The 26,219-nt window shown below is 41.8% G+C and overlaps 1 protein-coding gene across 6 annotated transcripts; it reads right to left on the bottom strand.

The window, feature by feature from the left end:
• Positions 1–4,548: 4,548 nt before the first annotated feature.
• On the bottom strand, positions 4,549–24,796 carry Tra2a (transformer 2 alpha homolog). 6 transcript variants are annotated; one of them, XM_034519032.2, is made up of 8 exons: positions 24,561–24,796; positions 13,586–13,719; positions 11,573–11,732; positions 9,697–9,885; positions 7,993–8,108; positions 6,159–6,293; positions 5,529–5,596; positions 4,549–5,382 (listed from the first exon to the last, which is right to left on the bottom strand). In XM_034519032.2, the coding sequence occupies exons 1-8, from the start codon at positions 24,594–24,596 to the stop codon at positions 5,372–5,374; spliced, it is 849 nt and encodes a 282-aa protein (XP_034374923.1). In that variant the 5' UTR covers positions 24,597–24,796; the 3' UTR covers positions 4,549–5,371. The 6 variants fall into 6 exon arrangements, with proteins under 6 accessions (XP_034374923.1, XP_076769474.1, XP_034374924.1 ...); XM_076913359.1 differs by having other exon boundaries at positions 13,586–14,312; positions 24,561–24,772; XM_034519033.2 differs by having other exon boundaries at positions 5,529–5,593; positions 24,561–24,771.
• Between the last annotated feature and the right edge of the window lie 1,423 nt (positions 24,797–26,219).

The raw sequence follows: 26,219 nt of genomic DNA, 5'->3' as shown, positions 1-26,219 counted from the left end.
TAAAAATCATAGAATTAATTCATATACGCTAGGTATTACAGAAGTTCTAAGAATAATCGATGTGAAATGACTTCTGCCAATGTAACCTTCTAAGTAGATTAAAATAAATGTAAACCACAGCTGTAAATGTTTCATCAAAATGTATCAAAGTATTTAAAAAAGGTCAGGGTGTGATGGCACACGTCTGCATTGCCAGTGCTCCTGCAGAGAAGCAGGATTTCCTGAGCCACAGAGCAAGACCCTGATGCAAAGAAAATCTCAGCAAAAAGCCTGGCAATGCATCCCTCTCCCGAGCATGTGCCTCTATGTATGCATGTGTCTGTGTAACAGAATACATGTGGGTCCCAGGGCTTGGACTCAGGTTGTAGGTACCCTGGTGGCAGGTGCCCCTGACCTGCTGAGCTATCTTGCTAGCTCTAAGCAGTGACTTTTGTATTAATAAAGTGTACTTCAATACAGGTGGGTTTTCAAGATCAGAGCTCAACTCTTGAGCCTTGGCTGAAAGGTAACTTCATTTTTTAAAAAAGATGTATTTAGTCGGGCAGTGGTGGCTCACGCCTTTAGTCCCAGCACTTGGGAGGCAGAAGCAGGCCGATTTCTGAGTTCGAGGCCAGCCTGGTCTACAGAGTGAGTTCCAGGACAGCCAGGGCTACAGAGAGAAACTCTGTCTCGAAAAACCTAAAAAAAAGAAAAAGAAAAAAAAGTTGTATTTAATACACGTGAGTACAGTTGCTGTCTTCAGACATACTCAGAGAGTATTAGAACCCATTACAGATGGTTGTGAGCCACCATGTGGATGCTGGGAATTGAACTCAGGACCTCTGGAAGAGCAGTCAGTGCTCTTAACTTCTGAGCCACCTCTCCAGCCCCACTTCTTAGTTTCTTAATAGTTTAGTTTCTGTTTGTGGGTGTTTTGCCTGTATGTGCACCACTTGCATGTCTGATGCCTGAATGGGCCAGAGGAGGGCATGAGAGTCCTTAGAACTGGAGTGAGAGATGGCTGTGAGTTACACATGTGGGAGCTGAGAATCCAAGCCTGGTGCTCTAAGAGAGGTCTTCATGGCTGAGCCACCTATGCTGCTATTTTATGTCAGCTTGACACAAGTAGGAGTCATCAGAGAGGTGGGATGGGAACCTCAACTGAGAAAATGCCTCCATAAGATCAGACTGTAGGCAAGCCTGTAGCTCATTTCCTTAGTGATTGATGGGGAAGAACAAGCCCATTGTGGTGGTTTCATCCCTGAGCTGGTGGGCCTGGATTCTATATGAGCCAGTAAGCAGTCCTGCCTCCAAGCTCCTGTCCTGTTGAGTTCCTGCCCTGACTTCCTTCAGTGATGGACTGTGACGTGAAAGTGTAAGCCAAAGAAACCCTTTCCTATCCAATTGCTTTTAGCATGGTGTTTCATCATAGCAAATGGACATGCATGCACTCCCTACAGAGGTCAGAAGAGGACATTGGAGCCCTTGGGACTGGATTACAGAGGATTGAGCCACAATGTGGATGCTGGGAACCAAACCTGGGTCCTCTGCAAGAACAGCAAGAGTTCTTAACTACTGTGCCTTCTCTACAAGCCCATGAAAGGTGATTTTAAAGAGATGATATAATATTTAATAATGGTATCTCCTAGAATAAGAAAAAACATTGAAGCCTGGCCTGTGACATAAGCCTAAATTACTAGCTTGTTGGAAGGCTGATGCAGGATTATAATTTAGCAAGATTCTGTCTCAAAATAAAACAGTAAAAGGGTTTGGGATGTTGTCTAGTTGTAGAACACTTGCCCAGCATTTGCAAACCTAGGTTCAATTCCTGAAACCATTAAATTAATTAATTCATTAGTTAATTTTTGTCTTTTCAAGTCAGGTTTTTCTGTGTAGCTCTGGCTGTTCTGGAACTCGGTTTGTAGACCAGGCTGGCTTCGAATGCAAAGTTCCACTTGTCTGTTTCCTACATGCTAGAATTCAAGATGCAGGGCAGTCTTTTATGTCGCCCATGTTGGCCTCGAACTCCTGATTCTCTTGCCCTCCCCCCTCACAGGCTGGGATTACAGCCATACATGATCATATCCAATTTACAGGCATATTTTTATTTTGCTTACAGTGATTAAAGAAATTCTAGGGGTTGGAGAGAGTTCATCAGTTTAGAACACTTGTTGCTAGTGCAGAGAGGACCCAGGTTCAGTTTCCAGCATTCATGTGGTGCTTCACAGGCAACTGCAATCCATTCCAATCCCTTTTCTTCCAGCCTCCATGGCTATCTATGCCATGTAAATGCCGGCATGTATGCAAGATATTCCATTACTTTGCTTTCTTTTGCTTGTGATAAAACACCATGTCTAGCCCGGCGGTGGTGGCGCACACCTTTAATCCCAGCACTTGGGAGGCAGAGGCAGGCGGATTTCTGAGTTTGAGGCTAGCCTGATCTACAGAGTGAGTTCCAGGACAGCCAGGACTACACAGAGAAACCCTGTCTCGAAAAAACCAAAAAACCCCACCATGTCTAAAAGCAACTTGGGGGAATGAAGCATTTATTTTGGCTAGTTGCTTATACTTACAATCCATCATGAGGAAGTCAGAACAGCAACGCCAGCAGGAATTGGAACAAGGGCCATGGAGAAACACTGCATACTGACTTACTCCCCATGGTTTGCTCAGTTTCTCTTTTCTTTCCTTATTTACACTTCCTGATCACAGCTTCCCCTCCCTTCCTCCTTCTCTCTCTCACACACACCCAATCCAACCTTCCTCTCCTCAGGACATCCCATGGGTGTCAGTGAACCAGCCTTGGCATATTGAGTCTAGTCATGGCAGCTCAGTTAGGGGAAAGGGATCCAAAGGCAGGCAATGTAGCCAGACAGCACGTTCCTGGTTGAATCACACATGAAGACACAGCTGCACAATTGTTACACGTAACACAGAGGGCTTACATCCTTCCTATGCATGCTTGCTGGCTGCCAGTTCAGTCTTTGTAGGTCCCTCTGGGCCCACATTAGTTGTTTCCTTCCTCCTCTTTAATGGGATTCCTAACTGGTTTGGCTCTGGGTCTCTGCATAGGTTTCTATTAGTTGCTGGGTGAAGCCTCTCTGATGACAGTTATGCTAGGCTCCTGTCTGCAAGTAAAGTATCATTAACAGTGTCGGGGTGGGTTCCCTCTCATGGCCTGAGTCTCATGCTGGGCCACTTTTGGCCCTTTCCTCAAATCCTGCTCCATTTTGTACCTGTGTACATAAGCAGTACAAATTCTGGGTCTAAGGTTTTGTGGCTGGGCTGGTGTCTCAGTCCCACTGGAAGTCTTGCCTGGTTAAATGGCTGGTTCAAGCTCCATATACCCACTGCTAAGCCCTGGCTTAGTTTCCATTGTTCTAACTCAACCCAGATATGCACTTCCCTCCCAACTCAGTTCTCTCTCCATCCTACCCCAACCTCACCTTTCCCCACCCAGTACCCTTCCTCCTTCCCTCCCAATGCCTAATCTGTTCTGAGATTCAAGTGTCCCCTATTGGGGCCTCCTTTTTACTTGGCTTCTTTGGGTCTGTTTTGTAGCATGGTTATCCTATACTTTATAACTAACTAAGATCAAGGTATAAGGGCTGGAGAGATGCCTCGGTTGTTAAACCGCTAGGCTCACAAAAACTATGAGTTTGGTTCCTACCACCTCCCTACAGTGGAATTCACCCAAACCAATAAATGGTCAAGAAAATGCCCAAGGATGTTCAGCAACAAATAATTTCAGTGCTACATAAAGGAACACACTAATAAATGGAGAATTGCAAAGCAATTCTTATAAAAAGGATGCACCAGAACTCAAACCAAGGTAGCAAACAAACTTTGAAAAGACGTTTACTTGGTTTCTATTCTAATGCAGGTCTTTTCCTCATTGGCTTCGTCTGACTCCATAGTCCTTCAAGATTGGCACAAACTTGGGCTCAAGGTGATTTTTCTGTCTCTAAAGAGTTCTGTACCACTGTACACAATAGGATTCCTTATTTATTTTTGAGACAAAGTTTATGTTGTACTAGAAATAGACCAGGCTAGTTTCAAAAAAGAAAACAAAACAAACAAACAAACAAAAAACAAAAAACAAAAAACAAAACAAAACAAACAAAAAGCCCACCTACGTCTGCCTCCATGTGCTGGAATAAACCTTAATTCCACAGGTTTACAAAATTTTGATCACGTGATCCTTGCTTCTACTTCATACTTTGGCTCACATTCTACACAGGTTTTAAAGATTAAAGGAAAAGGACTGGTGTACACACACAAAACAATAGTGTGGGAAACAGTACGTTAACTCAAGACGGGCAAAATTTTATATAACATATTGCAAGAATTTGAGAAAAATTAAAAACTGTGGAGAGACAGACAGCACTTGCTCTTCCAGAGACCCCAATCTACTGGCAAGCACCCACATGGTGGCTCACAACTCAAACAGTTCAAGTGATAAGACACCCTTTTCTAGCCCCCAATGCAGGCAAAACATTCATATGCACAAAACAAAACTGGCTTTTAATCCAGTTATAATTCCCACTGTTATCAAATAAAGAGACAATCTCATTTTCAAATTAACTTTTATTTGAAATTATTCTTCCCCACATGTATTTTAGGATCCTAATACAATAACCCATGTAACCAATGTCCCAATACCAAAATTTCTAACAGCAAGTTATACAATTGTTCTAGGTAATAAATAAAGGTTGTCCTTCAGTGATTAAGGGAATACTTAAGTTTCCGTAAATTTAACATAAAAATCACGCTTTAAGTTTATAAGGTTTAACATGTAAATTCAAATACAACATATCTTATAGGAATTACAAGCTTTTAATTTCTAAAAGGTGACTTAATTTTTAGGTTCAAAGTTATATTCTTCAAAAGAAATGCCCCACATTTTCTCCTAGAGCTTCTACACTCAACTATTCAACTGCTCCACGCCACTCCAGACAAACCTGACATGACTGACCTAAAGTGTTATTTATCTTCCCCCAAAGAAGATTAAAAGGCAGTTTGTCATAACCACAGATTTCTAATGTCTACTACAATATCATCAGAAAAAGCTTTCAAAAGATGGTTTCTGTCCTCATAGTAAGAAGTTAATCCTCTGTAAAAGCAAAGAACCACAAAGCATAACAGGGCGCTTCCTTTTACTCAAGACGGTCAACTACTGAAAAGACAATCACACCTTTAGAGTGTAACAAAGGTGGAAACAGCAACACAACTGGCCACGCAGAGATTAAATACATCAGGTTTTTTGTTTGTTTTGTTTTTTTTTAAAGGACTAGGAAGCATGGAAGCTTGGAAATCCAAAATCAAAAAGGAAAAAAGGAAAAAAAGAAAGAAAGAAAGAAAAGCAAAGTTCTTGGGCACAATCACTCCAGTATCAATAGCGTCCTGAAATAGAACAAAAACAATTAATTACAGTCTGACTTGTCCAATATCTTTCCAACTATTAACGGTGACCACATATCCAAGTATCCCAAAATAAACCACCGCTTAGAAAAAATGGTTTCAATTCTACAAAAGTAAATTTTACATACTTGGGCTATAGGAACGGGATCTTGATCGTGACCTGTAGCGGCTGTAGTAAGGAGAGGGCGACCTTCTTCTGTGAGAAACGAGAGCTGAATTAGCACACCTCATAACCACAGAGTCAGGCGAAAAGTAAATATAAATAAAAATTAAAAAACAAAAACCCCTAGTCATTAGAGTAGTGCAGGCTTTTAATCTCAATACTTGGAAGACAGTATCTGTTAATGGAGGCCAGGCTGGTTTGCACAGCCAGTTCTAAGCCAGTCAGGGCTACATAACTGAGACCCTGTCTTCAAACAAACAAACAAACCAAAACTCAACATATTTTTAAGCAGTACTGAAAATTAAGCCCAGGACCTAACACTAGAGAATCACAGCCCTAAAATCTACCAAGTTCCACTGAGTGACACTCTCAGCCCTAAAATTCACTCCAACTCCTGCCCACCCCAACCAAAAATATATAAAATCACCAACCATGTTGACAGGTCGGGCTTAAACGACCCATCTTTGTCTCTCAAACAACTGTCACCACCCAGCTACCACACCCAGCTCAAACATCCAGTTTTTACTCATATTCAACATTAAAGTGCTAAATGATACTATTATTTAAGTATAGATATCCCAAATTAAAATATTACCTGTACCGGTAATCATAATCTTCATATCTGTCATAGCCCCGATCATATCCTCTATCATAGTAAGAATCTCGTCGTCTGCCACCGCCACCACCGCCGCCACCACCACCTCCTCCTCCGCCACCTCCACCACCGCTACTACAGAGAAACGAAGGGGAAAGAAAGATAGGTCATTATCCAGATCATTTAATACAAACTGCTGGGACAAGTGAGTTGAGAAGGAACCTCCCCCGCAATGCAAACGCCCTCACACATTTCACTTTGCCAATGCCCATGGTGCTCTGCTTTGGCTCCTAAGGCTTTCACAGAACTCTGGAGAGATGGCTCAGCAGTTAAGAGTACCTGTTCTGTTTTCAGCACTTAGGGAGGCTCACAGCAGCCTGCCACTCTAGCTCCAGGGGCGCTGACACCAGTTTTCAGCCTCCAAGGGTATTCAATGTGCTTATGTGTACCCTCCCCCACACATATCTACAAACAAAACTTCAGTCACAGCACTTGGAAATGCAGAGGCAAGAGGAAAAGCCAGTCTACAAAGTGAATTCTAGGACAACCAAGGCTCTGTAGAGACGGTGTCTTTTAAAAGAAAGGAGACTGAAATTAGACAATAACTAACAGCATGGAAAGTAGAAACAAAGTGCTAAAACTATAAACCATGCCTAAGAATGTTGGGGTAAATCTCTTGCCCATAGGGAATCCATAGAAGAAAGGACACAAGTCAATAAATATCAAATGAATGCTGCATGCCTAGATTGGGCAGATTTACCATTAAACTACACTATTCCCCGGCTAAGAGAGCTCTTAACAACTTGCGGTTTCCTAGGTCTTCTTCGTCTTCTCTCTCTCCACCAACTGCCCTCTGCCTCGACCAACTGCCAACTCCGCCACTTCTCCCCTCCGTCTTCTCCTTTTCCTGCCTCTGGCTCCTCCCACTCCTCTTCTACTGCCCAATCACTGGCTGTAGCCTTTATTTAACAAATTTGATTGGACAGAAGGTTTACAAGATTCATTCCTCCTTCGCAGCCCCTCCCAGGAGTGGAGTTACCATGACAACAAGAGGCTAGGGCTATCCACCACATAAGAATACCTGAAAGGCAATGAAGAAGTAGCAAAGAGAGGCTGGAAAGAGAGGCCAGTGGGTAAGGGCACTCGCTGCTAAGGCTGAGTTCTACCTATGGAACCTACATGGATGGCTAGAACAAAAGTCTGCAAGCCACATGGCCCCTCCCTAAAATAAATATTGAAAAAAAAAAAAAAAAAGGACTAAATATATAGAAGTTTAACTAAACTAACCCTGAACATCAGAGAGAATGACTCCTCTAATACTATGTCATGATCTAAGGTGTTACAATCTTTGGGGTAAACTTAAATTAAGCCCTTTTTCCTGTGTTCTAAGTAAGGGATACTGTTTCAAGTCTGGTTTTCTGCAGGTCTTTTATTCCCTGCCTCTGCCTCCTTTGTATTCTTTAAAAGGATGGGAGCCAAACACTGTGCCCAGCAAAGAACACACACAGATTTCGTTCACTTGAGGTATATGCATAAAATAAATGTAATTAATCATGTTCTAATTTAGTCCTCTGTAGGACAGCAAATGTTTTCAGCTGATGAGCCATCTTTCCAGTCACCGCAAATGAATATATACTGATAAAAATGATACAGAAGGGAGGGGATGTAGGTATGTTTTCGATTTCCTAGTCAAATTTTGACATACATCATTACATTTCTAGAGTGTAGTTTAATCTTAGATAAACTGGCTTTATCTGTTTTGCAGTCTGGGACCTACACCCAAGCCTTGAACATGCTAGGCAAGTTCTCTACCCCTATAAACCCAAAGTCTTACTGAGTTGGTCTGCCCATGTAAATGCCCGGTGTAGGTGTGTGCGCTCTCTTAGTGATAGAATAATCCACACGGATTCTTCTCCCATCCAGCTCCATCCCATTGGCTCTTTCCATAGCCTAAAAGAGAAAAAAAAAAAAAAGCAATTCATAATTCACTAATCTTGAAGCCATTTTTAGCTAAAATGAAGCATGAAGTATTTATAATCCAAATAAATCTACCTTGGAAAACAACATAGTAATGCAGCCTGTATAGGGACCGTCGGTATTTCCAGAGCTCAGTACTGTTCAGAACCTACTTAAGTTGCCCAGACAGAAAGTCACTAAGCTCTGCTTCACTTACAAACATCTCAGATATTCAGAACAGTGAACTAAGTTTAACCTTTAAACTTTATAACCTCAGCCGCCCACCTAAGACCAGGTTATCAATGTCACCTCAGCAGCCCACCTAAGACCAGGTTATCAATGTCAACACAGTTGTAATAGTTTGCATGCCTTTGTTCAAAATTAACAAGTCTAAGCCAATACTGCCTCCTAGTGATTGCCAAACGTAAAGGAACATAGCCTGTCTGTGTTTCAGCTTATCCCACTAGGGATGGGAGGAACGCAATGATAGTAATTCTTTTCTTCCATTTTTGTCCCCAGTCTACCTGCCTGGATGGATGGCTGTACCTACCTACCCACCTAGATCTATTTCTGTTGATAATTATCTCCCAAGTGGTAGGACTACAGTCATACTATATCCCAAGCCTGGCTCATATCCTAACTGAAATAAGGTAAAGTAACTTCAAACAAACAAAAAACAGGAATAAGCAAGCCCCAATACACGCTCATAAAAAATAAAAATGTTCTGATAACTGAGAAATTAGTGTGCCGGCTGGGCGGTGGTAGCGCACGCCTTTAATCCCAGCACTTGGGAGGCAGAGGCAGGCGGATTTCTGAGTTCGAGGCCAGCCTGGTCTACAGAGTGAGTACCAGGACAGCCAGGACTATACAGAGAAACCCTGTCTCAAAAGACCAAAAAAAACAAACAAAAAACCCCAACCAAGCCCCCCCCACCCCCCGCAAGAAATTAGTGTGTCTATCAGATTAAGAAATTACAAACTAAGAATCATATAATTTCTTAACTTCAGTACCATTAAGATCTGGGCTTACTGATTCTATGGTCTGGGGTCATCCAATCCACTACAGGATTCACCCAAGTGTTCTTTCAACTCCCAAATTATATATGACACGTGCCATCACGCCAGCACGCTAAATATGCTCTCACCCTCAAATGCCATTATTGGGTACTATTTTTGAAATAGGCACCAGTTTTTATTATGATCTGTATCAATTTATGTTTGAATTACAGAAGAGAATAAGGTATTAAAAAATTTAAAAAGCCATTTCTGCATTTGTGCATGGGGAGTTAGACTAAAATTAGATCAATTTAAACATAAATATGGGCTCTTAAAAAAAAAGAACACTTATACAGACTATAGTTTGAAGCATTAACTCGTGTAATTCACCATAAGATCAGATTTCAATCAGCATGTAATCAAAACTAACTTTTTAACGGCGACAACGTGAGAGTTCCAATCAGGTCAGAGAATCAGAAGGCATGTTTACAAAAATGTACATCAACAGACCTAACAGTAACGTGTAATACTGTATCATTAAGCATAGCAAAAATTCTTCTAAATAAAAATTGTAAAACCATATTTACCTCCTTAGAGTCATCTATCCTCTCAAAATACACAAAAGCAAATCCACGCGACCTCCCAGTCCGCTGATCATAAACCACATTAACCCCACTCAGAGGTCCGTATCGGGAGAATACTTCACGAAGGTCTCTCTCTGTTGTATACAAACTGAGGCCAAATACTCCCAGGCAAGTGTTAGGATCTGGGTTTGCCTGTTGAATAAAGGAGGAATTAAATTTTAATCACAACTCAATACATAAGATGAAAACACATGAAGATCTTTTTTGGAATACTCTTTACAGAGACTTTATAGGATCTATAGCCCAGCAATTTTCAGAATGTATCTAAAGAATTCACCTTTCACATGCCTAGTCCTTCACTACTTATCTGACTTGTTTTCACTTTTAGCAATAACCTCAGTGCTGGAATTAGCCATGCACCACATACCCAATACTATGTGGTGCTGAAGGTTGAACCCAGGGCCTCGAGCAAAACAGGCAAGCACTCTTCCAGTTCAGTTACATTCCTAGCCTTCTACTTTCATTCTTTCAAAGATCTTAGGAGCTGGAGAGATGGCTCAATGGTTAAGGGTACTTCTGCTCTTGCAGGGGATCCCATTTCAGTCCCCAGCACCCAGAGGGTGGCTTTTAACCACCCATTAATTCTACTTTCAGGGGATCCAACACCCTCTGACTTCCCCAGGCAAACATGGTACGCATAGATAAGGTAGGCACTCACAAACACATAAAAAAAAAAAAAAAATCACCCCCTTCTTCCACCTGTCTGTCCGTGTGCATGTCCACAGAGGCCAGATGGGACAACGGATCCCAACTCTGCACCTAAGGCAAAGCATTTTAGTGCTCTTAGCCACTAAGCTGTATCTCCAATCACCATTTTCATTCTGTAGCAGGATATCCTTTGAATGTTTCCAAGATCCAGACTTTTTAAGATTATTCAATACTAACACAGTCTATCATGATTGTCAGCATCGCTGGCGTTATGCAGATGCACAGCAGGTAAAGCAACCTAGTTGAAACCTGGACTCTTGTTACCTATTTTTTAAAACACAGATTTCTACCTGTGTGCATACATGGACATACTTGTGCTATGAAACACATGTGGAGGTCAGACAACTCTTCATACAATGTAGATTCAGGTTAAACTCAGATCAGGCCTGGTAGCCAAGTGTCCTGATCCACTTGCTGGGCTATCTTTCTGGCCCCTAAGCCAACTATTAAACCAAAACAAAACATTTCAGTGTCTCACATCCAAACAACGTGTCACATAGAGATGTTAAGAATACACACATTAGCAGAAGAGAACAGAAAGGAAAGCTACTTAAGGATCAGTACAGAAAGCAGGCAGTTTGACCTGGACAGTTATCCTATCCATAGGTTGCAGAAAGAGAACAAGCTAGACACAGGTGAAGACAGAACAAGCCAGGCAGAGAATGAGGAGCCAGAAGATTAGAACATATTGCCACAGTTAGAAATAGGCCAAACAGCAATTTCGTCAGAGTTGTAAGAAGCCAGTTTGAGCGCCGGGTAGTGGTGGCGCATGCCTTTGATCCTAGCACTTGGGAGGCAGAGGCAGGCAGATTTCAAGAGTTCCAGGCCAGCCAGAGCTATACAGAGAAACCCTGTCTTGAAAAAACCAAACCAAACCAAAACAACAACAAAGAAGCCAGTTTGAATCAGTTGGAATTTTATTTTTTTTAGGCAGAAGAGACCAGCCAGCCAGAAGCCAGAAAGAACTAGAAAGGGTGAGCTTATTCAGCAGCAAGTCTCACAGGCTGAAGACATTGTAGGCCTAAATAAGACTGTGCAAAGCAAGGTATTATGCCATGACTACACATTCAGGAAAGAGAAAACCAATTTGCATGAACTCTTACACACATACCCTGCTGCCAGTGTGCCTTCTGCGATTAGACATTGGAGAGTGACTCCGGCTCCTCCGCCTCCTATACTCTGGTGTATAGGACCTACTCCGAGATCGTCTCCTGTGAGAGTGTGACCTGGATCGAGTGTAGCGTCTATGAGAATGCCTCCGTGACCTTGACCTTTGAAAGAAATAAACTTAGGTAAAATACTGGCTCACAGGGTTGGAGAGATGGCTCAGCAGTTAAGAGTATTTGTTGGTCCCTGAAAAGACTCAGGTTTGGTTTAGAATGGCTTATAACTATAACTCTAGTTCCAGGGGATGACTCTACTGGTCTCTGAGGACACTACAAGCTTGTGGTACACATATATAGACATAAAACATAAAAAAAAAAAAAAAAAAAAAAACCCACTCTGAGTACGTACTCTTTAAAAAGTACTAGATCAGGGGCTGGAGAGATGGCCCAGTGGTTAAGAGAACTGACTGCTGTGCTTCCAGAGGTCCTGAGTTCAATTCCCAGCAACCACATGGTGGCTCACAACCATCTGTAATGGGATCTGATACCCCCTTCTGGTGTGTCTGAAGACAATGACAATGTACTCAAAAATATAGTGTCCTACATAAAACAATTCCTTAAAATCAAATTCCCTCTGCATTCTATATTGCATACAAATGACTGTTTTTTAGCTGTCTTTCATTTTTGTTGGGTGAAACAACTCACAAATCCGCCTGCCTCTGCCTACCAAGTGCTGGGATTAAAGGCATGCGCCACCACTGCCCGGCATGTACACAACTTTCTGTAAGGGATTCCATCCCCTCTTTTAGACTCCGAGGGCACCTGCTTGTGTGCACACAGACACTTATTTTTACTTATGTATATGTGTACATGTTTGTAAACACCTGCCATAAGTGGACTGCAGATCTCCTGAAGGTCCTTATAGGTGGTTGGCTGTAAGCTGCCAAACACGTGTCCTGAGAACCAAAACCAAATTCAGGTCCTCTGAACAACAGCAAACATTCTTAGCCACTGTGTCGTCTCTCTGGCACATATTCTGATTCTTACAATTCCTATTTAGCCCATTTCTTCACCCTCATTTTACCTTCCATCAAAACATCCTTGAAAGACAGAGTAGAGCATGGTCACGCATGATTTTAATCAGGAGACAGAGGCAGGGGAACCCATTTGAAAACAGAAATGAATAAATAGTAGCAGCAGCAGGCACAGCGCTGCCTGCTTTTACTACCACAAAGATGGCTGCAAGTTCCAGGCTAGCCTGGGCTACATCATGAGAGCCTGTCTAAAATGAGACAGAAAGAGGCGGAGATGCACTTAGAGAATAGCAAGAGTAAAGTGTGCTTGACCTTTAAAGGAACTAATTTAGAGCAAGGAACACTGAGATAACCTGCATTAAGTTTTGAATAAAAAGACTTCTACAAGAAGGATAAAACTGTGCCTATTACCTGAGCAAAAGCACTTGCGTGGGAAAATCACTAATAAAGATGTCCCTTAGCTTCCTTAGTGCTAATTTCAGCCTAATCTACCACCTTAAACAGTCAGGTTTTGACTTGGGCAGACGGCTTACGGCGGAGGTCTAGAATGCGGCCCGTCAGAAGCCCTGTAAATGCTGGCTGGGTATGGCAACTGGCTGTAACTCCAGTTTTGGAAGGTGGAAACTAGGGATCCTTGGAGCAAACTCTAGCCCAGCTGAGAGGGGGATGGATTATGGATGTGTGTTTGTTCACTTATTTACTTTTGATTGTGTGCATATGTATCGTGTACTTGTGCGCTGGCACATGGGTAGAGGTCAGAGGACAACTGCAGCAGTCAGCTCTATCGTTTGGCTTCTAAGGACTAGACTCAGAATCAGGTATGGTGGCAGGTGTCTTTACTCAATGAGTAACAGCTAACATATGCTAAGAAAGGCTTCAAAATGCTGCAGTCTCAGGGTGTGGTAAACTTTCTATGGGAAATGCAGCTAAAAGGAGACCTGACAAACTACAGTGAAGAAAGCCATTTACAAAGTATAAGCTTACCTGGATTTTGATCTTGATCGAGAATGGGATTCAGAATGTTTGGAAACCCTTGATGGACTACGAGATCCTGACCTGCTCTCTGATTTTACACGAGCAGGAGTTCCCGTTGGAGATTTTGACTGAGAGCGAGACTCCTAACAAAGAAGACAGTATTACAAATGGCACTGGTCACGCAGATGCCTAACACCTAACATTTAAAGTACCGTAATTATTTATATTGATTGCTCCTGAAAAACAAATGGTTAGGCAGCACCCTCCAGAAAAAAATTTCAGCTCATTAATATCCCATTGTTAATACTGCTAACTATCCTCAATAATTCCCTACTTGAACCAGATCACCAATTTTCTATTAACTAAGTAATCATGCAAATTCATCTACAACTTGATCATACAGACACTGGAACATAAACCATACATTTACTTAACCTAGGACCCATTCATTCTTCCAGATTCTTTTAATTCTACTTCACTCTTGCTTTCTACTTCTCTTCATTCTTCATTGAGTTTTTCATTTTTCATACTTCGTGTATTCTTCCCCAATTCAAACAATTCAAAATAGCCTTAAAAAAATATTCAAGTGCTTCTATCTGACCAATCTTCTGTTCAATTTTTTCCCCCATTCAATTTTAATTTTCTGATCTTTAATACTTTTCATTAGCCTTCTTTTATCTTGATTTATCTTCCACATTCTTGGAAAAAACTCTTCAATTTCTTCACGAACATTAACCTTAATGGAAAAAGAACATTTAGTATATTTAAGCACGTGGGGATTATAAAACTCTGCTGGAGTTCAGAATGTTATCTACCAAGTGGGAAGGCCAGCAGGTAAAGTGCAAATAACTAGTTTATTTAAAAAATAAATTAAAAAAAAAAAAAAACAAATTTTATAGTATTTAAAAATGTTCAAAAGTGTAGTCTAACATAATTTACTGAATTTCTCAAGTTTTTAACCATACTCCTTACCCTCCTCCCCTTTCATGTTCCATTCTAGTCCCTAATTTTAATATAAATATGTAACTCAAACATTGAACCTGCAATCCCCCCACCTAAATATTCATTTTCCACTATTTTGTAGGCTGAAGGCTCTTACTAATCTTAGAATTAACTTTCAATAAGCCACACTAAAGAAATTCAGGCACTACTGAAGCAAAGCATCCCAGGCCGAAATAGCTGTATATACCATCTGAACTCATGATAGCACACATGCCAGAAATCAAGACATAATAGTAAAATTCCACCTTCTCCCAATTTTGACTACCATCTTCACTTATTGTGATTAACCAGAAAGATGTGTTGTAAAGCAAGCAGAGAAAAACTAAAAGGAAAGAACAAAGTTTCTAACAGTCCTGACTTTGGCTTATAAATTCCTGAAATACACGCTATTCCTGTTTATGAGACACATTTGCATTTAATAACCCAGGATAGACTATACAGTTCATAGAACCATCTCCTTCATGACAAATTGGTTATTGAAAAGTTCTATGTAAAAACTTACCAAATAACTTGTAACTGACTAAAAAGCATGGTAACTTGAACTGATATGAGACCCACACCAAAATAGAAACCAAGATTTGGTTTCTCCATGCACTTTAAGACTTGGTTATTAATGCAAAAATTAGCCCCATCTTACAAAGGTATATAATATGCACACCAGCTTTCATTTATGCAAAAAGATATCATACATCTCCTGCCTTTCTTTCTCTCCCAAGTAGATACTGGCATGCACAACCAAACTTGGCCCTATGTAGTGCTGGGCTCGAACCAGGACCCAGTGCTAGGCAAACACCCTATTAACTGAGCTAGATCCCGGGCCCCTTTTCTTAGTAATATCAAATACTTTCTTTTAATATAAAATCAATTTCTTAATATCAAAAAGATTTACCTAACAAGAACTCCACCCATTATTTTCCTGGTCAATGACATTTCCATTTAGTTATGCAGTGTTAAGTCTTTGATATCTTAGACTCTTAAATGCCTAAAGACTGGAGCAACATATTTATTACTTACAGAAAAAGAAAATAATTAATTTTGCATGTAACTTAAGTCTCAGCCGCTAGTTCAAAATCTGAACCTAGACAATGGTTTTTTTTGTTACCTTTCCTTTCTATAAAACAGACCCTCTGGGCTGGAGAGATGGCTCAAGTTAAGGGCACTGAATGCCCTTCCAGAGGATCAGGGTTTAATTCCTAGCACCCACATGACAACTCACAACTCTTTAACTCCAGGATCTGAAATCCTCATACAGACACAGTGCAGGCAAAACATCAATGTGAATAAAAAAAAATTTTTTTATTAAAAACAACAAAAAGGCCCTCGGGTATAACCTTTGTTGCTGTGAAAAGCAGTGTCTCGACAGCATTTATGTCAGCACCACAGCCTTTGTTATACAATGAGGCATCAGAGGGTCTTACTTTGAGGTACTATAAACCTTTAGCTTTATTATGATTTTTTTAAAAATCCTAAAATAAAGCATAAATTTACTCTTAAATGATTAATAAACCCTCTAACATGACAAAAATTTAATGGCCCAGATACATTTTTTAATTTCCAAGCTTCTCCTCATGTAAGTATTATCACTGAAAAATGACTTCTTTCAAAAAGTTACATTTAATTTATATTTTGTGCACATGTGGACAAAGAGCAACTTGTTAAGAGTCACTGGTACTCAAACTTCAGGCTGCAAGGACAGCAGCAAATGTCTTCTTACCCACTCAACTATCTTGCTGGCCTCCAAAATTTCTCCTGGAAACTTAAGTAACTCAGTAAAAAAAAAAATTGTTTTAATTTAAACAACTCCCAGATCTTGAGTAGCAACAAAGTATCACTGAATAGCAGAATGTCTTTTAAAAGAAAACATTTTGAAGGTGTTCTCTTCTTTCTGGCAGTGCTTGGGATTTAACCCCTAACTGTCCTACGCTAAGCACTGTAACACTGATTTATATACCTTTTTATTCAAAAGCATTATATTTAACAAGCATGTGCAACCACAGCTGGCTAATTTAAATTTAAAAAAAATCGTTAAAACTATTTAGAATTTGGGAACTTAAATTACAATGAAGAAAAAAATTAAATGCTGGAAAGAGTTGGTCATCTGTTTTGTCCCACTAGACTAACCAGCTCTTAAAGCTGGTTGAAGGGATATTAACAATTCCTTTTTTTAAAAAAAAGATTGGTTTATTTTATGTATATGAGTACACTATAACTGTCTTCAGACACACACCAGAAAAGGGCATCAGATCCCATTACAGATGACTGTGAGCCACCACGTAGTTGCTGGGAATTGAACTCACAGCCTCTGGAAGAGCATTCAGTGCTGTTAACCACTGAGCCATCTCTCCAGCCCCATGTTAACAATTCCTTAGTACCCTGGCTACAAACAACCCTTTACAATATGCTCCCCAGCTGAATGAAACATGTAAAAGGACTCATATTGACCCATATCACTGATTATAAAGGAAACACTAAATAGGCTTCAATCTACCTTAGATAGTACAAACCACAAAGAAGCCAGGCAGAAGGTTAAACACAACTAACTCAAACAGGTTTTGGTATTTGCTATATGGACAAATTGTTATAAAACATGAACCAAGCAACAGGATGATCAGTAAACTGTAGATGTAAAATACATAGGCTTAGTGTTTAATATTAAGTAAAGCCAAGCAAATTTATATATAACACAAACCCTTTTAAATACTAAGTCCAGGCAATGCTGCCAGGTTATAGGGACAAATTGATATACATTCAAGTATGGACATTATGTGAAACAAACTTCTGTTATTTCCCTAGTACTTTAGAAAGTGGAGATTTCCATAAAGTAAACTAGTGAATTTAAATCATATGCCAAAAAGAAAATCCATTTTGGCTGTCTAAATACCATACTGTAGGGACACATTTTTGCTCTCTTTCTCTGAGAACAATGGTGCTGGCCTTTATTAGAACTTAGGCTAATACAGCCAACATTTCCAGTCTCAAACCAAGTTGCTACTAAAAGCACCTCTAGAAAACAAACTAGTGTTCAAAATGTCAAATAATGACTTCGTTTCATTTAAGATCATACTTGTATGATGCACTAGGATGTCACTGTGGTCTCCATTAGGCTCGTGTATAACTCTAACATAAGTCTGTATAGTCTCTAAGTTTGGACATTATGCCCTGCTAGCTTTCGGGTTGTTTTGGAGCGTTCCTAACATGATGAAGCTGGCTGATGGCCACGAGTCATTTTTCTATTATACCTCTGATGAAAGCAACAGACTATGGACAAAAGTCTATGTGCAGCTCACACTTCCTACTGGCCTTCCACTTTCCTAGTGTTTAATACAACCTCTTCCTCAATGTGACTATTACTGTTTTTTCACTTGTACTTCAGTTATACACAACTTCACTGAGTGTAGAAATATATACCTTTTAAGGGTGATCATGATGCCTGAGCACCAACAAATGAAAATATTAAACATTTTTAGTCAGCTAGGTTCAACGAAATGACTATGCTGATCATTCATGCTGCTTTTATCTTATCAAACTAAGTTATCAAACAGTTCACTTGAATTAGCTATGCGCCCCCACGGTTAGCACTTCTCACATATCTGTAAGGTTACGGCAATGCACTATGGATAGTCACAGGCACTGCTTCCCCCCAAAAGCTTGCCTTTCCCACTTATTTTTTAAGTTTGCAAATTGTACAATTAAAAGTAGGGGATGGAGTGGAAAAAGAACAGTAGTACAACTGGCTTTATGATAGCATTTAACACAGAAAATAAACCCAACACACCAAATTTAGAGTTAGTACTATTCCTACTATAAGTAAAACAGCTTTACTTTCCCCCCTTTCTTCTACCTCTGGTAGTTCAGGCTATCTAGAACTCACTATCAGCTGGGCCTACAGTGCAGATTCTAGGTCTGAGTCACCGAAGCTGGCTAGCCATTAGCCCAACTTGGTCTTCAATTCCTGTTCCTCCTGTCCCTTTCAAGAGGGATTGACTGATTATAGGCAGGTTGATTAATTACAGGCCACAATGCCTGACTAGCTTTACCCCTTTCTGTAAATGTATTTACTTATTTACTGGGAGTGGTGGTCTGTGTCTTGGTAAGCATGTGGAGGAAGGGTCTGTTCTTTCCCACCATGTAGGCTGGAAGTACTGAAATCAGGCTGTCAGGGTTAGTGACAAGTGCCTTTAACCACTACATGAGAAGACTTACAAAAGGTTGTTTTCTTTCATTTAGGGCACCTCTGTGTTACTCTAGCTATAAGTGGACCAGAGTGCTGGAATTAAAGGCATGCACCACCACACCCAGCTTCAAGATCTTATGTGCACATGTCTGTATTAGTGTATGTGGGAGCCTGCAAAGGACAGAAATGGGTGATGGATTCCCTAAAGCTGGAGTTACAGGCAGCTGTGAGCTATCAGACATAAGTGCTGGGAGCCCAATTCAGGTCCTCTTGAGAAACAGCAACCCACTTAAAACCCAGCCATTTCTTTTGTTTCCAGTCTACACACTCCCTTAGGCATATTAATCTAAGTATTTAAAATTAAGTTGCTGAGGCTTCAGTAAAGCAGTATAACAAATCTCATTTCTAAATTTCACACAAACTTTCATTAAAATTGTGTTACTGCATTTATGCACACCACTTACACCCCGGTGCTAGAGAAGCAAGCTAGAAGAGGGCATTGGTTCCCTCGGAAACTGGAGCAAAAGTCCTCGTGGGCTACTTAGTCCCAGTGTAAGAAAAAAACCAGGGTCCTTTCAGCTAGGCCAATTCTCCAGTCCTCATAAAAACCTTAAACCCCAAATAAACTGTTTTAAAAACAAGCTAGTAAATCAATTCCAGGAGTGAAGCAAACACCTCCTATCTCTCCTTTTTTTAAAAGACAAGGTCTCCCCTCTCATTTGTTTAGGTTTCTCTGTGTAGTCGTTGAACTAGCTTTGTAGACCAGGCTGGCCTCAAACAGAGATCTATCTGCCTGCCTCTTCCATTCCAATGCTGGGATTAAAAGGATGCACCACCGCCTGGCTCATAAATTAGTTTTTATGTGTGTGAGTGTTTTGCCTGCACATGTTTCTGAGTACCCTATGTATGTCATACCCAGAGGCCAGAAGAGTGTGCCTGAACCCTTGGGACTTGAGTTACAGATGACTATGAGGTGCCATGTGAGTGCTGGGTATTGAACCTGGATTCTCTGCAAATGCAGTCAAGTGTTCTTAATCTCTCTCTGAGCTATCTTTCCAGCTCTGGGAGTCTTGTTGTGTCCCTGGCTGACTTCAAACTGGTGGTTATCCTCTGAACATCACTTCTGGAGTGGTGGGTTGCAAGTATAGACCTGTCTCTTCCATTTGTTAAGATATTAATACAAGCCGGGCAGTGGTGGTGCCTTTAATCCCAGCACTTGGGAGGCAGAGGCAGGCGGATTTCTGAGGCCAGCCTAGTCTACAGAGTGAGTTCCAGGACAGCCAAGGCTATACAAAGAAACCCTGTCTCAAAAAAAACAAAAACAAAAACAAAAATATTAATACATACAACTTTGTGTATATTTGCATGCTCACATACCTGTGAAAGAAAGTTAAGATAGCTTGCTCTATCATCCTCCACTTTACTGTTTGAGATAGGGTTGGTCTCTCACTGAACCCAGAGCTCATCTAATTAGCCTAGGGACTTCTGAGGATCCTAAACCCTTGGATTAGAGTAGAGGCATGCTCTGCAAAGCCTGGCTTTTTACATATAGGTGCCTGGCTTCAGAATTTAGGTTCACATGCTCTACAGCAAGCACCTTCCTCACTGAGCCATCTTCTACAGCACACAAATACAACTTTTAATCCCAATTAATACAGGTAAATTTGTTTAATTTTTTACTTTCATCGACAAATTATTCCATAGCAAAGAAACTTTGGAGTACTAGGCCTCTTTTTTTTTAAAAATTGGGTTTCTAAGAGCATAAGAACTATTAAGAGTTATGTCCGTTCTCAATCTCTACAAAGGACATTAAGATCAAAACTCTTTTAACTTTAGATAAGTTTTATGAAGCAGACAATTCATCATTTTTATTAAGGTGACAAAGATGCCAGTACTCAGGAGGCAGAGGCAAATAGATCAGAGTTTGAGGTCAGCCAGGAGTAAACAGTGAGATACTGAAAGAGAAAAGAAAGTTGAACAAACAGAGCCACCTTTCCCTCTTTCCCAGTTTCAAAAGAACACTGGGTGTGGTAGCCTCTGGCTGTAAATTCCAGTATCCAGGAGAAGCTGAAACAAAAGGATCTGGAGTTATGGCCTGCAAGAGCTGGAGCTTCAGTGAAACCCCGGATGGAAGCATCTTCTACACACTGTCCTAAACTGATATATGCATGCACCAAGTGAGCTGCTTAGGGGCCTGTCTGGACTTTGACTGGTTTGTTTTGGGGGCAGGACTTTACTGTGCACCGTGGCTGACTTGGAATTCAGAGATCTGCCTGCCTCTGGCTTCCAAATGCTGGGAATTAATAGTGTGCCATAGCACACCCAGCACTGGACCTTTTTTTTTTTTTTTTTTTGTAATGGCACAAACATTCTCCTATATTCCCTGAAAGGGGTTTCTGCCATAAATAATTCAAGCTGCACTCTACTGCTCCTGTGCCAGTCCTTTTGATCACAGATCTCCAAAACAAAGAGCACTTATTACGTGTCAGATTAGAAACCCTTTGTTATCTTGGCTGCACACATCTGTCACTATCTCAGCACTAATACACTTGATGACAGTACTTTTGTTTTTAAACCCAGGTTTAAATTGGCAGTCACCCGAAATTAAGACTGAAAGCTCTTGGTAGCTCACAACCATCTGCAACCCTAGTCCTAGAGGATGTGGTTTCCTCTTCTGGCTTCTTTAGGCATTATATGTGTGGTACACAGACATACACGCAGGCAAAACACTCATACACATAAAGTAAAAAAATACACAGTCTAATATGGCTTGAATAAATCCTTTTAGCAAACTCTATTAATGGGTCAATACAGTTAAGTACAATGTGCTCTTCACAAAGAAAAATCTAGACATATACAGGATCATGTATATACACACAATGAACAGTAAACTGGGGCTTATGTGGTCTTCCACATCTTGGTCTGTTCTTGTTCTCTCTTCCCTTCTTTCCTTTTATAATTTTTTTTAATTTTTATTTTTATGTGCATTGATGTTTTGCCTGCACATATGTCTGTGTGAGATGGATCCTGGAGTCAGACAGCTGTGAGCTGCCATGTGGGTGCTGGAAATCAAACCCAGGTCCTCCGGAAGAACAGTGAGTGTTCTTAACCACTAAGCTATCTTTCCAGTTCCTCTTTGTTTTGTTTTCCCTGTGTAGCCCTGGCTGTCCTTGAACTTGCTCAGCAGACCAGGCTAGCCTCAAACTCAAGAGATCCACCTGCCTCTGCCTCCCAAGTTCTTAGGTGTGCACCAGCAGCACTTCCTGGGTGGTTCTTTATTTCTAAAATGCTGACAGCATTCCAGCCCTTGCTATATTATCAGAAGTAATAAAGCCTCCAGCTAATTTTAAACACTGTTACTGAGATGGGATTAACACACTCCCTGTTACACCTGAAGAAAAAGTGCAATCATTCACTTCATGTATCAGATACAATCTTCTCAATAAATTCCTACAGAAAGGAAAAGAATAAAAAAAAAAAAAAACCTACATTAATAATCTTTTTACAATACCTGAGAGGCCAAGCATTTGACTACTGACCTGCCAATTCCTCCCCTAATTTACTGTAATGAGAAGAGTTTGAAGTCTAACTACCACATAAATAGCTTCAATAACACATCATCCAAATATCTCGTTTAGGAAGATGCCCTCAGACATCTTTACAGGTAATGCGAAGGGGGCATAGCAACTACAATCAACAGGGGGGAAACCCACAAGCACAGAACCCCCACAAAGCAAACATTTAAAGTATTTAAATATTGAGCTGCTTTAAGAAAGGAGTGGCAGAGCACTTGCCTGGCATGCAAAGGGCCTGGGTGTCACTCCCACAAAGCTCAACAACAAGCAAGGTGAACCCCTACAAGCCTCTACCCTTCTAATTCTTTATGTAATTACAAGTTTGTTCAATTACAATTTAAGAATACAAAACAAAAACTCTGTTGCATCTAGCCTTAACTGACCCTGAGGGTGCTGATGAGCCAACTTACTGAACTACACACAGGGACTGTTGTAAAAAGTTAAAAAAAAAATTTTTTTTGTTACTACAAATGGCAGAAGAAAGCTAGAAAAGTCCCTATGTGTTAACTAGGTTGTTAATAACGAAATAAATTAACAGAAAAATGAATAGGAATCTTAAATATTTGGGGGTGGGTAAGGTGGTAATTATCCATTACTCCGTCCACTAGGGGATAAATTAGAGATCTAGAGCAGCAATCAGAGCTATACCGGTGCAAACCCCAGAAAGCAAACCACGAACAACAAACACCCAAACGTCTTTTCCTAATTACTGAAATAGTTTCACAAGTAACACAACTACCTGCAAATACTCACTCCATGGTCCTAAAAAGTTTTTAGCACAACAAAACCTAAAAACAGTAAGCAGATTCAACTATATTGTGTGCAAATTTCATTCAAATAATCCAACCAAAGTTAAACGTAGTTATGATCTTGTACTAGTGCATTAAATAAAAAAGTAAAAAACAAAACACACCCTCTTTTCTCAAGAGCAAAACCCTAACTGACCATATGACCTGACCGACAGAGTACAGGCGTTTCCAATCCTGAGCTTCCAAAAGGGACACATTCTTTCCTTCAGTAAACCCCTCCAGCGGTTTTTCCCCACCCGCCCCTCCTCCACTAGAATACCAACACAACAGCCAGACCGAGCACCAGAAGACTTTTGTTTCCCTTTTTTCCTTCCATGGTTTTCACCAGAACTTACTTCCATTAATTTCCAATACTAGGGTAACTTCGGAATCAAACTCAAAACCCGGTAACGTCCTAATATTCTCAAGCTGGGCACACTGTTTATATTCACAAGCCCTCAAATAATGAAAGCCTTGCGCCCCTTCCTGGGGCATGGGTGAGAAAACCAGGAGAGGGTCTGTAAATTTCAGGTCATCTTTTGAGTTAACACTGAGTAGCTATTCCAAAAAACTGAGGCAAGAAATTCGTTCAGTTACGTAAGATTTAAAAGATGCCTTGGCAGTTTAGCCATAAAAACCTGTAAAGGAGTTTTCAGATGAATGGTCTCAGGAAGGAAAGCTTTAGAAGTTGAGACATAAAGAACCCAACATCTAGCAGTTAGAAAAACAGGCGCTACTGCATTTCCACATTCATTTTAGAAGCGAAAGGAAAGAGGACATTAAGGGGAAAGGCTCTTGCGTAGTTTTCCCTTCCCAGCTCTCGTCTTAAGGACTCTTAAGGGTCGCTGCGGTCGTTGACTAACCACTTCACTGGGCTCGTCCCACCTTCAACCTCAAGGCTTTCGCCTCTATAGACGCAACGCCGCCGGTTCCGACGGAGACGCGGCCGCTCACTGCAACAGAGAGCCAAGGAGACACAGGCCCCAGCTAGTCCCGCGCCAGCGATTCCCCGCCCGGACAACAGCCCCGCGCACTTCCGACCCCGAGACCCCGCTGCGATGGCCGGAGGGGTGGGTGGCCCGAGATGCCACCGCAGGAAGCACCTACCACTATCCGGCCGGAGGGAGCGCCCCGCCGCCTCCTGCCCCACCGCGCCGGGGACCCGCACCTCGGAGCAGAGATGGGAAGCTGAGAGGAAAGGGAGCGACAGGAGAGGATAGGACCAGGCCAGGTACCAGTGAGCCGCCAGAAAGGAGCGCTGCGGGCTAGTGGGGCATCTGGACAGGCAGGGGGACCCCGAAGCCATCTTGGGACGTGACGCGCTCGCGGTGGCCCTCAAGGCTGCTCCTGCGGGCCCCGCAACCTCGCCCGACCGACCGCGCTCGTCCCCGAGCCCCGGAGCATCGGGCCGCCGCCGAAGACGGCTCCCGCGGCTTTGTACTCACTCTGCCCTCGAAGTTGTTTTCCTCTACATCACTCATGTCGGCCAGGCGCTCCCGAGAACTAAATAAGAGATATGTCTCGGCTCGAGGGCCGACGGCCTAGTCACCGCGCTGTTCGGACTGTGGGGAGGAAGAAGGCGACGGCTACAACGGCCGGTGCGTTCCACTCCCACCAGCTCGCACGTTCAGGCAAAATGGCGCCGGTGCCGCCAGAAACCTCCTGGTGTCCCCGGCGCCTGACGTCAAGGGGCGGATCCGTGATGACGTCGTGAACCCCGCCTCCTCCCCGGGAGGCTTTGTGTCCGCCCGGCCTAACGCGGGAGATTGGCGGCTTTCAAGAGCCTGCAGTTTGGCATTGGGTCTGTTTGTCCTCCGGGTGCTGGAATTAAAGGCGTGTGTCACCGCCTGGCTTTGCCTGTGGGGTTTTGTTTTTGATCTTTCTGGGTATGGAACTCAGGTCTTGCTTGCACAGCAAAACCAACCAAACAAACAAAACCTCACTTTTCCAGCTGAGCTTTCCTCATCCTCAATATTTGCCCTTTTAAACATTCAAATAACAATAGATGCACAGATGGGGTTATACTGAAAAGCCATGAATTTCTTGCTCTTCTCTGCTTCCAACCTCACGACAGGGTTTCTGTGTAGCTCTGGCTGTCCTGGAACTCCCTCTGTACACCAGACTAGGCTGGAACTCACAGAAACCTGCCTGCCTCTGCCTCCGGAGTTCTGGGAATAAAGGCATGAGCTCCCATGAGCTCCCACCACAGCTGGAGGCATTTTAATTGAAATTCCCTCCACTCAGATGACGTTATCTGTGCTGTTTGTTTTGTTTTTTTCAAGACAGGGTTTCTCTGTGTAGTCCTGGCTGTCCTGGACTCACTCTGTGGACCAGGCTGGCCTCGAACTCAGAAATCCACCTGCCTCTGCCTCCCAAGTGCTGGGATTAAAGGCCTGCGCCACCACCGCCCGTCATCCGTGCTAAGTTGACAGAAAATTATCCAGCATACCTAGCATGTACCAGGACCTGCGTTTAGTCCTCAACACTGTAAAATACGTAAATAAATAAAAATAAATTGGGGAAATAATATTGTTTGGCAACATTAGTATTCATACTTCTTGCCCTAGAAAAATAAGGAACACCAGCACAAATAATGAATTCACAAAGACCTGAAATAGGTGTAATTTGTTGGGTGTGGTGATCCATGCCTGCGATTCCACCACTTAGGAGTCTAGAAGGAAGGATATCTGGGCCAACCTGGGGTATAAAAAGAGAATCTATCAGAAATGTCAGAGAGCTAGTTAATAAACTCTTAATGGTTTGGACTCAGCCACAACAGGAAGACTAACATTGTGGATATCAGCATGTGTTACAAATCAATTTTCTTCCTCTTTCTTTCAGAGAGCTCATTGCTAAATACTTACCCTTCTAGTCACATAATATCCTGTAAGTTAAGATACAATGTTATTTTGCAAGCGCATTCAAAACTGCACATTCCTGATTTACTATAATGTGTTTCTTGTTTAACTCCCCCACAGCATTGTGGGTTTTATTCTTGTTTTGAGATGGAGTCTCCCTGTGTAGTCCAGGATGGAGTTGAATGCATGACCGTTCCTGCATCAGCCTCTCTCTCACGTGCTTGGGTTCCAGGCATGTCACAGCAC

This window comes from Arvicanthis niloticus, chromosome 15 (assembly GCF_011762505.2).
Source record: "Arvicanthis niloticus isolate mArvNil1 chromosome 15, mArvNil1.pat.X, whole genome shotgun sequence".
Taxonomy (NCBI): domain Eukaryota; kingdom Metazoa; phylum Chordata; class Mammalia; order Rodentia; family Muridae; genus Arvicanthis; species Arvicanthis niloticus.
The sequence above is the reverse complement of the archived record's forward strand: the minus strand, read 5'-3'. Positions and strand labels throughout refer to the sequence as shown.

What these genes read in the sequence shown, in the direction of transcription:
- Tra2a (XM_034519032.2), bottom strand. Translation starts at nt 24,596, where the DNA reads ATGAGTGATGTAGAGGAAAACAACTTCGAGGGCAGA. An exon ending in AAAACAACTTCGAGGGCAGA is followed by an intron (nt 13,720 to 24,560) that starts GTGAGTACAAAG and finishes CTTCTTTGTTAG; the next exon opens with GAGTCTCGCTCTCAGTCAAA. An exon ending in GATTATGATTACCGGTACAG is followed by an intron (nt 5,597 to 6,158) that starts GTAATATTTTAA and finishes CGTTTCTCACAG; the next exon opens with AAGAAGGTCGCCCTCTCCTT.